This window comes from Tachypleus tridentatus, chromosome 11 (assembly GCF_004210375.1).
Source record: "Tachypleus tridentatus isolate NWPU-2018 chromosome 11, ASM421037v1, whole genome shotgun sequence".
NCBI lineage: Eukaryota > Metazoa > Arthropoda > Merostomata > Xiphosura > Limulidae > Tachypleus > Tachypleus tridentatus.
The window spans coordinates 36,120,967-36,138,847 of record NC_134835.1 but is presented as its reverse complement, the minus strand read 5'-3'; the positions used below and the strand labels follow the sequence as shown (position 1 = coordinate 36,138,847).

The following is a 17,881-nucleotide window of genomic DNA, read 5'->3' as shown; positions in this document are numbered from 1 at the left end:
ATGAGAAACGTTACAAAATCTTATCTTTACTGTGAATATCTTGTAGATGAAATAATAATCTGATTTGAAAAACAATATATGCAATTTTTATGGATTTTTCAAGTTATCACGTTATTACTGTTAGCGGCTTAGCTTTAAAATATGTGAACAAGAGAACGGGAATACCTATTACGCACTGTACAATCGTAATCTTTGAATGTGTCACAAGTTATAAACATCGCTAAATACAATTTTTATCTACATCTATGGTAACTATTTGTAATGTCACATACGTGGACAACAGCAAATATCATTAAGGGTAAAAAAATGTTCTTCAGGTTTGTTTCCTCGTGACCTACATGATAATTTTATGTTAAGTAGAGCTTAATAATACTTTTAAGTAAATATTTATCTTTTCATTATGGTAATAAGCGTTATCTTGCATAATTAAACCACTACATGAAAAAACAGTTGAAAGGATTAATACGTTTGATTTTGTTTTGTTGTTGTTTTTTTACTTTTTTGCAAAGTTTATCAGTTTATTCGCTGTGTCCACCGAGGGGAATCGAATCCCTGCTTCTAGGTTGTAAATCTGAAGACTTGCCACTGTCCCAGCAGGGAACAGGATTAATACGAAAATTAATAAAATATTATATCTTATTTTTACCTTACAATCTCGAACCAGTGACATAAAGTTGGTACTTAACACATGCAAGTACTTTATTACCATGACTTTTTTTATTAATGTAACAAAGAACTGTAAACGTAATACACAATCTTTTAATATATATATATTTCAGAAGAGTATAAGTACTTAACGAAGTAATTTTTACTATATTTTCTGGTAGTTCATTTAGTTTTTGTTGTTTCTCATTGATATGTAAAAACGTAAATAAACATGCTTTCTTCTTTTTGATTAATTTATTTTCTCTAGCTGGTTGCTAGAAGTTGGATAATAGTTTTGCAGTTTTACGTTAAAAGAATCCGAAGGCACGAACTACCGATTAAAACCTTCACTTAAAGTTCAAAGTTTTGCTACTAGATGGCAATAGTAACATTGATAAATACATTTCTGTGCCAAGCGTGATTGGCCCACCTGTAGAGCATTAAGCCTCGCGGTTAAATAGCATACAAGCAGAAAACTTGACGGGACTTACCAGGCCATGAGTTGAGAGTGATGACGGTACGTTCATGGGTATCAAGAGGTTGAGAGGACAAACACGAATATCCATTAAGTTGAATTTCACTACTGACCTGGTTACTGTTATGAAAGTGTAAGAAACAAGAAATTATCATTTCCAGATCAGCTGCTCTGTATATCAAACTGGGAGAATATTTGAACCTAAAAACTAAAAAAGGAATATAAGAATTTTGTTTTCATAACCCTACTTTTTTTCAGTGTAAAAGTTAGTGTCAGCTAATACTGAAAATTTGAAAGATTATGACACACAGAGTGCAATAGCCGATAAGTTGTTTCTTTTAGTTAAATTTAAACTCCATTATTTTTAGTTGTTTTTTGTTGTTGTTTTCTTTAAGATTTTGTTTACGTAGAAATCAACCTTGTTGTCAGAACTAAATACTTTGAAAAGTGAAATTATGAAGTGTTTCGGAGAAAAGCCGAAGACTCGTCACTGCAAAATCATATTATTGGACGAAACTGAATTAATTCAAGAAATTCAGGTATGATTTTCTAATATTTATTTTTTCATTAATTCTAATTATATATATGTATATATATAAACATTAGCTGTTTGTGGCGTTTTACAAACGCTGCAGTTGGTTACATCCAACCTTTCACTTGTATACTTCCCAGAATAATTATTACACCTATTAAACTGTGAAAAGTTCACCAGGAAGACTGTCAGATAGATCTGGAAAATTAGAAGAGCAGCACATTTCTGGAAGAGTTACACAAACTACAAATATAACTAAGGCTTCACAGACTTCACAAGTGGCGTTTTTCAACGCACGGGTTCGAAGTAAAGACATTGAAGAAAGTGGATAGTCCGGTACAGGAAGATTTTGAGTTGAGAAAATATTGGTGGCTCTGCAGAATTACATGGGCTAACGTGGCTTAAGGGTATTGTGCTCGGACTGTGAATACGATCTATTTCCACTCTAAATGTGACAGTCAAATCCCACTATTCAATCAGACTAGACTCACACAAGAGTAGCCCTGTGTTTGACTGGATGCTCTTGACTAGCTGCTCTTCCCTATAGTTTATCAGTTCAAAATTAAGGAAGCTGTGCACAAATAATCCTTGTGTAACACTACACGAAATTGGGCTATTGTGGCCAGGTTGTTAGGGCACTTGACTCACAATTTGAGGGTAGCGGGTTCGAATCCCCGTCCCACCAAACATGCTCGCCCTTATAGCCGTTGGGGCGTTATAACATGACAATCAGTCTCACTATACGTTGGTAAAAGGGTAGTCCATTTGTTGGCGATGACTAGCTGCTTTCTCTGTAGTCTTTCACCACTAGCCCCCCCGCTAGTACAGCGGTATATCTTCGGATTTACAACGCTAAAATCAGGGATTCCATTCCCCTCACTAGACTCAGCAGACAGCCCGATGTGGCTTCGCTATAAGAAAACACACACACTTACACTGCTAAACTAAAGATGGCTAGCGCAGATAGCCCTCACGTAGTTTGACACAAAACTTCAAACTAAATTACTGTATGAAATTATGAAGTAAATAAACAGAAATTTGTAAAACAAAAAACAAATAAACATACGTCCAATGAATCTCAGTTGCCTGGAGGCCGTATAGTATCACTTTTTTGAACGAGTTAAGACCAAAAAGGTAAAATATTTTGAATGTATTGCAACGCACGAAGATAACACATTTAAAAAGATTGTTATGCAGGATAAGGATTCCATGGAATGCAGAAGGCTAGGTTGAAGAATATCAAGAAATGTGTAGCATTACTCTCTTCATTAAGGCATGATGTATCATTAATCTTGTCTGACGTTTTGATCTAAGGTCAAGGTCATAGTGAAAATAAGGTAGTATAAATAAACAATACAACCACGACTTACTTGGTATGTTTTTAATGACATAATTTATCACTAAAGATTATAGTCAGCAGTTGAAAAATGAGGGGCATTGCGGCTGCTATAAAGAGACATATCTCTCCCCATACACACACAAGTTTTTGTATAGAAAAGTTATTTACTTTCACTCATATTTGAAAGAGCGTCATGTCCTCAAAAAATATAAGCGAATAATAGTTATTGTTTTTTGTTTTGTTTTTAATTTTCGTTGGCTAAGTAGCGTGTGTGTGTTTTCTTATAGCAAAGCCGCATTGAGCCATCTGCTGAGTCCACCGAACCTCAGTAGTAAATGTTTAGGTTTTCAACACAAAAAAATCGACAGATTACAGATAATATTCTATTGGGTAAATTTGTGCCTAACAACCTCTCCGGTATGTTTCTCGAATAAGGTTTTGAAAGGTTAATCAACACACGCACATACGCCTACGGAACTCCATTTATTTATTTTTTTATTTATTTTTTCCTTTGCGCAATTATTTCGTAACCCTAATCGTGTACTTTGAAAATGTCATTTATGGCTGATGTTCATCTTTAAACATAATAATGATTTTTATTATTGAATCATATGTTTCAGATAGTTCTATGAAAAGTGTGATACTTTTACATCATTTTACAATTATATTTACATTTTTCATATAAAATATTTTGTTTGTGTAGATACTTTAATAATTAATTCACGAAATTTTTGCATAAAATAGTATAAATAGTATATTCGTTGTATATATACAAATTAGTTTATGAATATATATTCAATCTCAAACCTATTAAACGCTTCTTCAACCTTTGTGACAGAGATAAAAGAAAAATGTTATTAGATTTGTTTATGATAGTTGTCTACTGGTTTACATAGATGGAGACCAGATCTACGCATCGGCATGACGTACTTTTTATGGGAACGTTAGCCCGACGTACGGTCTCAGTGTATTTGTGATTTCACTGTAAATCTTACGTTCAAGGTTTATTTACCACGATTTTAGCAACAAGGTGATTAGGGTATGTAAAGGTACATCTAGCTTGAGCTATTCAGCTAGCTTTACGTTACAGTTCCAGTGACTGAACAAGCAAAGCAACAGATAGGTTAAACCTCGTCCTAATGGATGAGCAGCAGTGACGTGTCCACAAGTGTATTGACTGCCGTTAGGCTTATAAACTGTTTTCAAGATTTAACGTTGGTGTACTTTGCTTATGCTGCAGCACCCAGGTAAATTTTAAGATTTTTTTTAGAAGGAACCAACCACTTGTTCTTTATCAGGAATTTAAAAATAAAAATTGAAAATCGTGCGTGTAGTAACTGAGATTATCAGTCCTACGTTAGAGCCCATACACACACACACACTAAGAAAAAAAAAAATCCCGCATCGTGTAAAATCGGGTTATCTTGAGCGGCAGTAACCAAAGATAAAAGGAAAGAGTACCATGATCTAGAAATCGATATCGGGTTAGTGGTGCCTCCGGAAAAGGTGGAGGTTTGAGGTACGTGCCGCTCCTTAATCATTCTCATAACGTGAGCCATCCCTCCTATCATATGGACTAACCTGCTTCTCTAGTGTTGGGGATAGTTTACTTACGGTTAGAGATAAAATTGTTTTCAACGTTACCCAAGACTTACAGTTCACTTTTGTGAAATAAATATAGACAATGGAAAAAGTATGTGTATACATATATATATGTGTGTGTGCGTAAACTCATTAAGAATACAAAATCACATACCGAAACTTTAATTTGTTTATAGAGATCTTACAAAACATAAATAACATCTGACTATGAAAAGTTACTCAAAGTATGCTTTTATTATTCTGTATATTGGTTTCTCCTGGCTAGAAATAGATTAAAATAATGTGTTCGTAATATAACATAATTCTTAAAGTGAGTAATATACGAGTTAATGGCCTTCGTATTGCATATTCGTGTACAGACGGATGTAGGATTGTATATGTAATTCTTTTAAAACAAAAATAATTTACCAAGTTCCCAAAACAGAATCAAGTTATTACTGATTACATATTTTTACAGTAATTATAACGTGGTACTGACGTTAAAATCGGTCAACAGTAAATAATGATTTATTCACTGTAGGTATTGGCATTAATACACTGTTGAACCAGTTGGCCGTTTGGATACATTATAAATTATAAATTACTATTAATTTCTACACCTTTTTTCAGATATTTTTGGAAATTTTAATTTTTTTTTACTTAGAAGCCCTAGTATAAACACTCCAACAATCTAAATATAAATATTTATTTTATTACACATGCTCATCTTAATTTTAATATAAATTTCGTGATTCTTTATTTGAGAGCCCCCAAACGTTTTGACTTCTTGATGGAGGGCTTAGGTTTAAAATAGCCTCAAAATTGGATTTTATATTATTTGCTTGAAAAGCTTTTTGCTCCCCATTTGTTCAACGGGAATTCTGAAGTTTAGTAACGCTAAATGCCGGGTTTCAATACCCATGTTAGATACGCCACAGATACCCCATTGAGTAGCTTTTCGCTTAAAAACAAACAGCTTTTTACACCTAATTTGAAGTAAGTCCTTTCAGTTAAACTCGACTTCCTTACTTCCCTACCACCACTCAAAAAAAAAAAAAAAATATGAGAAGATTCCCTAAAGACATTCGGAAAAAAAAGAGTCCTTTATATCCTGTGGTGGTCAAGAGCCGACATCCACTTTCTTATTCAAAACTGTAAAAGCTCAAAAGTCTATGAAACATAAATACATAGGTACAATTCAGAATTATAGTATAGACTTGTAAATTATCTGTGAAAACTCACAAAAACAGCATCTAAATAAACAGTTTTACACACATTATTTTTAAAGAACAAATATGTGTTTTTATTAATGTTTAATTAAATCCATGACACCATTATCCTGAGAGCACCAAATAACTCTTGGTTCCCCATATGGGTGAGGAAATTGAAACATTTTCAAAACATCATGTAGAAACCACATTCATACCAATTTTCATGTGAATTCTTGCAACTAACTCCGAAAGCTATCCCAAATTCTTTTGGTCCTCATTTAGTGGTCCCATAATGAAAGGCCCGGCATGGCCAGGTGGGTTAAGACGTTTGACTCGTAATCTGAGGGTCGCGGGTTCGAATCCCCGTCACATAAAACATGCTCTCCCTTTCAGCCGTAGGAGCCTTATAATGTGGGTGGTGATGACCAGCTGCCTTCCTTCTAGTCTTACGCTGCTAAATTAGGGTCGACTAACGCAGATAGCCCTCAAGTAGGTTTGCGCTAAATTCAAAACAAAACCCATAATGAAGAATTCGAAAATTTTGTTGTCAAGTTGTATGTACTTCCTCGAATTCAACCCTGAGAGCTGTTAAAACTCCCATGACCCTCATAGAAAAAGTCGCACGAAAATTTTCTAAAGTCGAATTTATTACTTTGAGCGGATCCTTCTATATAAATACCAATTTAAAACAAATCATTATGTGAAAGTGGCAGCCTCAAAAAAAAAATCATATCCAGTTTTTAAATACCCTTACGTCTCTGTTCATTTAAATTATTTGGTGGTCTAAAGCTAGATGCAACATTGATATTTTTTTTTTCTTTTAATTTATAGAAAGAACTAAAAATAATATCGAAATAGGTACAAGATTGGGAATATAACTGGAGTTTGTACCTATGAAAAAAATTAGAGGTGGTTTTCTCATAATAGAACGTATGTCCACACCAGAACCTGGCCTTTACCACTTACATCTGAAGGAGGATTTAGGGCTATCTCTCTTTCATGTCCTAACTTGGAAACACTATGTGACAACACTTTTTGTTTGTGTTGATATCTCAGATAGGAATCTTCTACAAACATCAATCCTGTTTTTTTTTTATATCGTGACAAAAATTTTCGAGCACAAAATTTTAGTGTAATTTGTTTGTTTGAATTACAATCTTTATACTTTAAAAAAAACACAAAAATAACCAATACCAAAACACAGTTTTAAACAGATGTGTTTTTCTTCAAGTGCTTAACCTCTAAAGAAAATATAAGTATGACAGACTGTCAGTTAGTTACGTTGTTATGGTTGTCCACGTAAGATTAAACTGTACAATGAGTCCACTGCGAATAGTCGAACCTTGTCCCAACGAAACGTCACTACAGAATTTTGTAAACAAGTCTTACTTACGGTGTACGTGCTAGAAATATCGAGTATATAAATTAAAAAATAAAGGTAACTCTGATGTATGAGTTATACAAGTCAGAGATATACGAGTTGGCATTGAAGAAAAAACGAAGTTATTTAACAAAAAAATCACATTGCATATATGTTTCACAACACTGTAATAACATTACTGTACGAATTGGTAACTCTCACACCTGTATGTTTTTATTCTCTAGCATTACCAATTGCCTCTAGATGGTTCAGCTGTAAGTTTGAGGGTTTATAACGCTCTTGTTTGTATTGGAATGAAACACAAAACTGCACAATGGCCTACCTGTGCTCTGCCCACCATGGATATCGAAACCCTGTTTCTAGTGGCGTGAGTCCACAGACATGCCGCTGTGCTACTGGTGGGGGGGGCTGATTTATAACGCTAAAATCGGAGGTGGGCAGAGTATAGATAGCCCATTGAATAGCTTTACGCTTAACAACAAGCCAAAAAGCATTTCCACTTGTTAAGTCTGTTTTAGTTTCGACTTTTTATGATGGCCTGTGATTAAATCTGAGTGATTAGGTACTATGAAATATTTACGCACGTAGAGATTTTTTGAGATTTGTTTGCTTGCAATTAAGAACAAAACAACACAATGGGCTATCTGTGTTTTGTCCATCACGGGTATCGAAACTCGGTTTCTAGCGTTGTAAGTCCGTAGACATAACGCTGCGCCACTGGGGTGGAGAGGCTTGTGAGGGTCATATGTTGCTTTAGTATCCTGAGGTAATACATTTTATCAGGGAAAATAATAATAATAAATTAATGGGACCGTTAAAGAAAATCATGTTTATTAATATATTTCATTGATCCTTGGCGTATATTGAGAGACACTAAGTGTGGAGTTAGTGTGGGTTTTTTGGTGTTTTTTTTTTTTTTTGGAAAGTAATGGTTTGAAACAAACGTCTATCAACGTTTAAAGTATTCACAAAACTGCTAGTTTCATTAAAAACAGGTCAGACTCGAAATGATGTGTCTCGCCAGTGTACCAACTCTCACTGGTTTTCACAGACTATTCATCGAGACGTTCATTTTTGATTTCTAGCGGGCGGAGCTAAAATAGCCATTGAAGCTGTAATAGCCAGGTCAGCGTTCTCAAGCTTAGAGCCCCAGCAATACTTAAAGAACGTTGAAGGGCACTGGATCCCTCGGGCTACCCGAAACCCTGCATTATCCCATGATTTGTTCCATCGTTCAAACGGTCAATCGCATAGTAGAAAACTTCATCTTGCCCATATAACAGTTTAGGTGGCTCAGAAAAACGCTATTCGTTTAGAAATTGTGTTTCGTTTCTCATATATATACACACACACATATAAACAATTTTTTTTTAAAAAAAGGTCATTTGTGTCAAGAACGCTGTGTAGCAGCAGACGTCACCTTCGACACATTAAACCACATCAAAAATCGAAATTTTAGTGAAGGAAGGTGAAAGAAATGAAACAAATATCAACTTTGTGAAAGATAAAAACAACGTAACTAAATATTATTTCGATTGCATATCTCAACACAGGTTACGACGTAAACACACAAGGCTTAATTAATTAAACTGGTTTCGTACCCTTAAGCTGGTTCATCTCATCAGCCTTTTGTCTATGTTTCTTCGAACGTTGCTAGGTTTTGCTTTTCATTCTTTTCAAAAGGGAATTCATTAATATTCGGTACAGCACGGGTTAAGGCGTTCGACTCGTAATCTGAGAGTCGCGGGTTCGAATCCCCGTCGCACCAAACATGCTCACCCTTTCAGCCGTAGGGGCGTTTTAATGTGACGGTCAATCCCACTATTGGCGGTGGGTGGTGATGACTAGCTGCCTTCCATCTAGTCTTACATTGCTAAATTAGGGATGACTAGTGCAGATAGACCTCGTGTAGCTTTGCGCGAAATTCCAAAACAAACAATTAATATTTAATCATTTTAAATATATCGTTAAAATTTCTCATTGGATTTATTTATATAACAACTTCAGTGTTATGATTTTGTAATTACATTCACTTTGTTTGGTATGCGTGTGTTTTCTTATAGCAAAGCCACATCAAGCTATCTGCTAACTCCATTCAGGGAATCGAACCCCTGATTTTTAGTGTTAAAAATCCGTAGACTTACCGCTGTACCAGCGGGAGACTTTTTTTTTTTTTGCAGTGAAGCACAGGTTACATAATGGACTATCTGTACTAGGCCCACCACATCTACTGATACCCGGTTTTTAGCGTTACAAGTCCTTAGACTTTCTGCTGTGTTAGTAAAAGGCCAGTGACTCTTAACATAAAAGTTGTATGTTCAGGACAGAGAACTAAAATATTAATGTTTTGATTTGATGTTACTTTAATAAGAATCTCAAAATATTAAATTGGAAGCAAACCACTGATGTAATATTTCTAAGAAATGTTATTTTACACCTAATATGATATTTTCAAATACTAGAACGGTTTCTTTATTTAAACAACAGACAAAATGTAATACTAATTTTGTTCAGTTCCATTGTCTATTACGTAGTGATAAAAGTCTTCTTCATTTGTATGGAAAACTTTTTTTTTTAGAAATAAAAAGTCCGTTTTTAAACAAAGCTAAATCCATCTCAGTTATTCGGTAAACCAGTGAAAACACCAGTAAAGAAGTAGGGACAGCTAACCCTAATTTAACAATGTAAGACAAGAGGGAAGGCAGCTAGTCATCATCACCCACCGCCAACTCTTGGGCTACTCTTTTACCAACGAATAGTGAGATTGACCGTAACATTATAACGGACCCACGGCTGAAAGGGCGAGTATGTTTGGTGCGACAGGGATTCGAACCCGCGACCCTCAGATTACGAGTCCAATGCCTTAAACCCGCCTGACCATGCCGGGCCAAATTATGAAGAACAGAGATAGAATTTGCATATAGTAGTACTAAAGTAGGACGTATCTCACGGAATTCTAAAGCTTTTCACGTTATGCATAAAAATATTTATAACGAAGATTTGTTGACAGTTGCTTTTGTGACAATGTTTCGTGATTTTTGTTTGCTTTTGGAGTGTCATTTTTTCGTCGCATGCAATTTATATAGCTTCACAGCACAGAACTTATTGTAACTTAGTATAGCCTTTCAGTAAGGCTCTCCATCCGCAATCTGAGGTAGCGGGATCGAACCCCGTCAGCGAACATACTTGCCCTTTCAGCCAAGGGCGTTATAACGTGTCATTGATAAAAAGTAACCCAAGAGTTGGCGGTGGGTGGTGCTGACTAGTTGCCCTCCATTTAGTCTGTCACTTCAAAATCAGGGACGCCTTGCACAGATAGCCTTCGAATAACTTTGTGTAAAATTCAATAAAAAAAACTTATTTAACATACTGCTATTACTTTTGATAAATTATAATCATGGATTGTACCTGATTTGAAGTACATAACGTAGTTCTAGTAGTTCTCACAGCATTAAGTATTAGGATTACATCTGCAGTCAAATGATTACAATCAAAACAGTTCCAATGTTAGATTTATGAAATGACCTTCAGAAACATTAGGCTAAGAGATTGGTACTGTTTGGGGGAAGAGGGGTTACTGTGTTGAGGATTAGACCTACATGTCAGAGTTCCGACGGTGCTGCCACTCCACAGCGACTCAGTCGGGAGCCTCTAATCTAAGTCAGCGCCACTACAACGATCAGCTGCAACGTTTTATGGCCTGGGACCCAGAGGGGAGTGGTGGATCTAGGGAGACAAACCAAGGTTGGGCTGAAAGTGGAATTTCCAAAAAAAGGGACCGTCTTCCATTCGTGTTCAGACTACACAAAAACTACATTTAGTCAATGGCGTAAACATCGCCTTTGGCAAGAGATACGGATCCGAAACTTTACGACTATTTAGTTTCGCAATATATCTTCGTCTGTACGTATTGTTAAGATGATTTGCAGAGTCAGATAAGACGATATTAGAAGGAAAATTTGTCATTTTTCACCTGAGACAAATGTAAGCACTTTATGTTCAATATGGCGGGGTAAACAATAGACCACGTGACTGTATGATGTCACTATGAGACATCTATAAATAACACGTATAAAATTTAATATCCTTCGTATCCAAACAATTAAACAAGAAAAAAAAACCTTTTCCTGACGCCATCGTCTTATCATTAACGTTGCTTTTAATTTCGATTTAAGTGAAATAACTTTAGGAAGACTATAATTTCTAGATTTTTTACACTGCGTAAATTTGTTGTTGTTGTTGTAATAATTCTAAATAGTTTATATCTTAAAAAGTAAAAATACTGAAAAGAGATTGGGTTACTAAGTGTTGGTCTGCGTTGGCCAATACTTATGTTAATTAGTTAACTGACAAGGAACAATCACATAAAAATAACGAAGCGAGAAAAAAACTGTCCTTACATTAGAGTACACGTAGTTTGAAACGGGGAGTGATGGACAGGTAAACCATTTATGTTTGTTTGTTTGTTTTGAATTTCGCACAAAGCTACTCGAGGGCTATCTGTGCTAGCCGTCCCTAATTTAGTAGTGTAAGACTAGAGGGAAGGCAGCTAGTCATCACCACCCACCGCCAACTCTTGGGCTACTTTTTTATTAACGAATAGTGGTATTGACCGTAACATTATATCGCTCCCACGGCTGAAAAGGCGAGCATGTTTGGTGCGACGGGGATGCGAACCTTAGATTACGAGTCGCACGCCTTAGCCCACCTGGCCATGCCGGGCATACACCAAGTGACCCTGCGTATTAATTGACAATTGTATCCGTAATATCTGTATTTAGTATAAAAAAAGTAAACCATAAATTTAATAAATAGTTTTTAAGAAACTTTAAACTCACATTATTTGTTGTTACATTCTAAATGTTTACCGCGACATGAGATACTGAACATTGATTGGCTTATTGAGTCTTTTTTAAAAGTGGTGTGCTTTATATAAAAAGTAAATATCAACGCCTTGAATGACACGTATTTAGTTTTGAAAGCAAAAATACACTTTCGTACTAGAAAAAGGCATTTATGTAGTTCACTCACCTCCTGTTTCCCACTGGTACAGCGGTTAGTCTTCGGATTTATAACGCTAAAATCAAGGGTCAGAGTTCCAGAGTAACTCACTGAGGTGAAAGAATGTCTCTTTTCTATGTAAATAAGACGACGAAAAATAAATACTACGACAGATCGTATCTAATTTTTATTTGTTTTGTTAATAACTTCCGCCTTATTTCTCCTAGCGACACTCGTGCGAGGCCTAATATTTGTTTTAATGGATCCGCCTGGCTACAGCAATTTGCATAGCTTGAGTATTACGTCATTGTTAGTTTTTACCCGGCGTTTTGTTATTTCATTGTTCTGCCTTTAAAGTAAGCGCTTAACGCATGAAGGAAGTGCCTTTTTTTTTTCACAAAATTTATTTGTCTACATCTGTTTGCCTAGTTGGTAAATATTACGGAAAAGGAAAAGAATAGGAAGTTGTCATTAAAACGGTTTTATTAGCTACTCTAAAACAAAGAAAACGCGTATATTTGTGTATTACTTCAAGTTTATTATCAGTGTATTACTTCAAGTTTATTTCCAGGTTGATATATGTCACTTTTATTTTATGTTCCTGGCCAGTTCAAGTAGAATCTTCAAACTAGACAGTTATCTCTTCATAAATGGAAGTTTAAAAACGAACTGTACCCCACTGGTACAGCGTTAAGTCTACGGATTTACAACGCTAAAATCAGGGGTTCGATACCCCTCGCTTGACTCAGGAAATAGCGCGATGTGGCTTTGCTATAAGAAAACACACAGAAACAAATTAATTTAAAATCAGTTTTATGAAATATTATGAGCCAGTAATATTGTTTTCATCTTTCATTGTTTTTTTAATTGTTAAAGACTCAGAGATGTAATGTACTGAATAATTGTTTTGGAATTTCGCACAAAGCTACTCAAGGGCTATCTGTGCTAGCCGTCCCTAATTTAGCAGTGTAAGACTAGAGGGAAGGCAGCTAGTCATCACCACCAACCGCCAACTCTTGGGCTACTCTTTTACCAACGAATAGTGGGATTGACCGTCACATTATACACCCCCACGGCTGGGAGGGCGAGCATGTTTAGCGCGACGCGGGCGCGAAACCGCGACCCTCGGATTACGAGTCGCACGCCTTACCCGCTAGGCCATGCCGGGCCATTATAAATACAACCGAGAATTTCAGTTGCTGGGATTGTTGGTTCTACTTAAAAAATATTATTTCGAAGAGATTTAGATTACGCCATCTTTTATGTTAATCAAGTTGCTTTTTAACCTTTCTGTTTTGTTTTGTAGTTAAATTTTGTCTTTCAAATTAATTTGAAAATCAATGTAAACACCGAGTATTTGTGTAGAAATATGTGTACATATAATTTGTCATCCAGAGTTTTCGCCGAGAACAGTTCTGAGCATTGCTTCTGACAGGAGAATATAAACTTACAGTAAAGTAGTCTTACACTGTTAAAGTTGGGGCATCTATCGCAAATGAATCTCGTGTAGCCTAAGAGTTGGCGGTGGGTGGTAATGACTAGCTGCCTTACCTTTAGTCTTACACTCCTAAATTAGGGACGGCTAGCGCAGATAGCCCTTGTGTAGCTTTGCGCGAAATTTAAAAACCAATACTGTATATGTCGGAGTTAAATGAAATATTGAATAATCTTAAACCTTTGTGTTTAAGATAACGTTATCTATTAACTGTTCAAATAATAAACAAAAATCGGTATTAAGGTTACGTTATTTTGATTAATTTAGCATCTGATTTAAAACTAATTATTCAACAAATGACAGGAAATTGCAGAAAATGGTTTGGTTTGTTTTGAACTTCGCACAAAGCTACAAGAAGGCTATCTGCGCTAGCCGTCCTTAATTTTGCACTGTAAGACTAGAGGTAAGTCAGCCAGTCATCACCACTCACCGCCAACCCTCGGACTGTTTTGTTATCAACGAATAGTGGGATTGACCGTAACATTATAATGTCCCTACGGCTGAAAGGGTGAGCATGTTTGGTGTGACGGGATTCGTACTTGCAACCTTCAGATTACAAGCCGAGTGCCTTATCCACCTGGCCATGCCGGGCCTACAAAAAATCATACAACACCTTCACTTGTATTTGTTTCATACATTTTTATCATAAATCATGTTCTCTGTACATTAAAAACATAACAGAATGTTTTGTTATTGTTATTTTTAATTTTGCCCGAGGCTAGACGAGATTCATCTGCGATAGTTGCCCCGAATTTAACAGTGTAAGACGAGAGAGAAGGCTGCTAGTCATTACCACTCTCCGCCAGCTATTAGGCTACTCTTCTACCAACAAATAGTGGGATTAATGGTCCCGTTATAACGCCCCATTGTTGAAAGTGCGAGCATGTTTGGTGTTACGAAGATTTGAACCAGCCACCCCGAGATTGCGAGTTGAGCGCTCTAACCACTCGCCATGCCGAGCCCCATAAAAAGCAAAAAATATTTTTCTTCGCACTCAACCACAGGAAGTTGTGTGTTTGTTTATTTGTTTCGAATTTGGCGCAAAACTACTCGAAGGCTATCTGCGCTAGCCGTCCGAATTTAACAATATAAGACTAGAGGGAAGGGAGCTAGTCATCACCACCCACCACCAACTCTTGGACTTCTCTTTTACCAACGAATAGTGGGATTGGCCATCACATTATAACGCCCCGTGGCTGAAAGGGCGAGCATGTTTGGTGCGACCGGGATTCGAACCCGCGGCTCTCAGATTACGAGTCGAACGCCTTAACCCACCTGGCCAGGCCGGGCCAAGTTATGTGTACGGTCATCCTAGTTGAATGTATTTATCAACATTCATACATTTCATTTCGAAAATGTTTACATCAACTTGAGAACTCATAAATAAATTCGAAACTCCACAAATGAACGTGATTAAAACATCGTTATAAATAAATTTTTAATCAAGTGTATTCAGTTTTATAAGTAAGTTTCAATTTTTTTATATGAAAAAATATATATCGTGTTATATAGAATAATTTGTGTATTTTTTTGACAGTTATATTGGTAAAATTAATTAAAAACGTGTTTCGTTATTTTTGTTGAAAAGCATTGTCAAAAATACCACCTGCTTGACTAATTGAGTAAACAAGTAAAAAATATCTCAATATCATGTTAAGTGCTCGTGACTACGAGAAAACAAGATATGGTACACCAAAACAATAAAAAATTCCATAGATGGATCCATTCGATTGTCAGGCGTTAATTGTTTCATTTTTTTTTACATCTTGTTCTTTCTTGAGAAATTATTTTCTGATAATAATCACAGACTTTCTGTAAGCTTCTACTGAAGTCATGAATAGGTGCCACCCTATTGCGTGTTGTATGGACGTTAGTATTTAATATACTGCCACTAGAGGGCTCAAGGTGTTTTCTTCGAACCCGGAACTCAACAGTAGCAATAAAAACGTAGTGTTCCACTATTGCTGATATAATGAAAGTTATAAACATATAATGAAAAATAATAAAAGTCGTGAATATTATGTCGAATATGTTGCCAAACAATTGAAAATAGAAAATAAAAAGTAAGTTACATTTCTATCTTGCAGAAAAAGTACGATGTTCTCTCCATTGTCAGCAAATAGGCTTAAAGATTAATTAATAGTTAGCGACTGCTACCTGCTTTTACTTACTGTTGAGGTCACGTGCTGATGTCAAACACGTCACGTGCTAACACAATAAGCTGGCAAAAAATAGATTTGTTTGTTTCGGAAATTCTCGCTTAGCCGCAAAGCGGCTATCTGTGCTAGCCATCTGTAATTTTGAACTGTTAATCTAGAAGGAAGTACAGCTAGTGTACAGCACACACCGCCATCTGTTGGACTGTTCTATTTGAAGGATTGGATTTGACTACTGTTTGTGTAATAAAACCGAGGTCATAAAGAGTTAAGTGCGATTATACGATATCGAGATGCAAACCATGAATTCAGTCCGGCAGACAAACAAGTAGGACACAGTACAAACTATTCTGTATAATAAGCATTACAAATCAATCTTAAGTGTAAAAAGATATCTATCATTGTACTACGTGGACTTTCTGTACCTGTCCCAAATTGTTAATCCAGTCTTTAAACTATCTCTTAATTCAACACGTTAAAGTTGGTTGTCACTATGCCTAGCATGTTAAGAATTATAATTTTAATCGGGAAGAGCATTGTGGTACTCTAATAATAAGAAGACAAACAACAGTTTCTAAGCACATGGAAAAGATTATTGATGGTGGAAGATTCTAAATGTTTCGACAGATCATCGGTTTCTCTTCGTCAGGTACAAGACAGACCAGTTATCGGTTGAAACATGTGGTATCTGCCACCATCAATAAAACCCTTCCTTATACTTAACGTCGTTCTGTGCCTGCCTATTATTAGAGTTATATTCTTTTCAAAGGTTTGTCTGGTTTTCACGCCGCCTCTACTATATTATATTCGTATATTCTTAACTAAATCATGTACTTATCGGACTTATCAATAACTGAATTAGACAGTTTTGTTTAGTTCTTTTTGATAAAATCAAATCAAAATATCTTTGTTGTTTTTTTAATTTCGCGCAAAGCTACACAACGGCTATCTGCGCTAGCCGTCCCTAATTTAGTAGTGTAAGACTAGAGGGAAGGCAGCTAGTCATCACCATCCACTGTCGACTCTTGGGCTACTCTATTACCAATGAATAGTGGGATTCACTGTCACATTATAACGCCCCTACGGCTGAAAGGGCGAGCATGTTTGGTGCAACCGGGATTCGAATCCGCGACCCTCGGATTACGAGTCGAACGCTTTAATACGCTTGGCCACGTTGGGTCTATCAAAATAAGATGTAAATGTTTGGTCCCATCATTCTAGGTAAGTTTGTTCTGTGGTTGACTCACATTTAAAGCAATGAAAAAATCTTCTTGCTTATGACCTTGTTAGAAGAAAACTAAAACTGGAATAGTTACTTATATCAGGAATTTTAATCTTGGACCTTAAACGTTATGCGAACATGGGGTTAAAAGGGCCAGGTTACAGATCCCTGGGATTCAGGTGTAACTGTTTGGATTCTTGGCCAGAGGGAAAGAAGTAAAGGCTTTGTTTAACGGTCAGTTTGAACTTAAACACCAAACTACACAAAGGGCTATCTGTACTCTGCCCACCACGGGTATCGAAACCTAGTTTCTAGCATTGTAAGTCCGCTGACATATCGCTGTGCCACTGGGGGAGAGACTTAGTGGATAGATTCGAGTGAATAAATAAATAAATGTTCCATATAAATTTTACCATAACTAACGTGTTCGCCCTTTCAGACGTGGGGGCGTTATAGTGTGACGGTCAATCCCCCTATTTGTTGGTAAAAGAGTAGCCCAAGTGTTGGCGATGACTATTCCCTCTATTCTTACACTGCTAAATTAAGATCGACTAGCGCAAATAGCCCTCGTATAGCTTTGCGCGGAATTCAAAAACAAACAAATGAACCTAGAAAAAAAATCGGTTCACAGACACAGTGTAAGATAATCAAGGTTAATTTAAGACTAAGAACCAACACATTGTAGAGAAAAGAAGAAAAATGAAGTTATTATATATCTAACCAGTGTGAGGTACGAACTAAGTCTCCCCCCTCCTCAGTGGCACAGCGGCGTGTCTGTGGACCCACACTGCTAGAAAACGGGTTTCGGTACTCATGGTGGGCAGAGCACAGACATACCATTGT

The 17,881-nt window shown here is 36.3% G+C and overlaps 1 protein-coding gene across 9 annotated transcripts in view; it reads left to right on the top strand.

The window, feature by feature from the left end:
• Positions 1 to 1,117: 1,117 nt before the first annotated feature.
• The window catches only part of LOC143231934 (band 4.1-like protein 4), a 141,076-nt gene continuing 124,312 nt past the window's right edge, over positions 1,118 to 17,881 (top strand). For 2 of the 9 annotated variants that reach the window (XM_076466805.1, XM_076466804.1), the window contains exon 1: positions 1,118 to 1,659. In XM_076466805.1, coding sequence (XP_076322920.1) covers positions 1,576 to 1,659 — 84 coding nt within the window. In that variant the 5' untranslated portion in view covers positions 1,118 to 1,575. Of the gene's footprint in view, positions 1,660 to 3,814; positions 4,239 to 17,881 lie in introns of those variants that run through there. The other 7 variants (XM_076466808.1, XM_076466806.1, XM_076466802.1 and 4 more) reach the window with 6 other exon arrangements.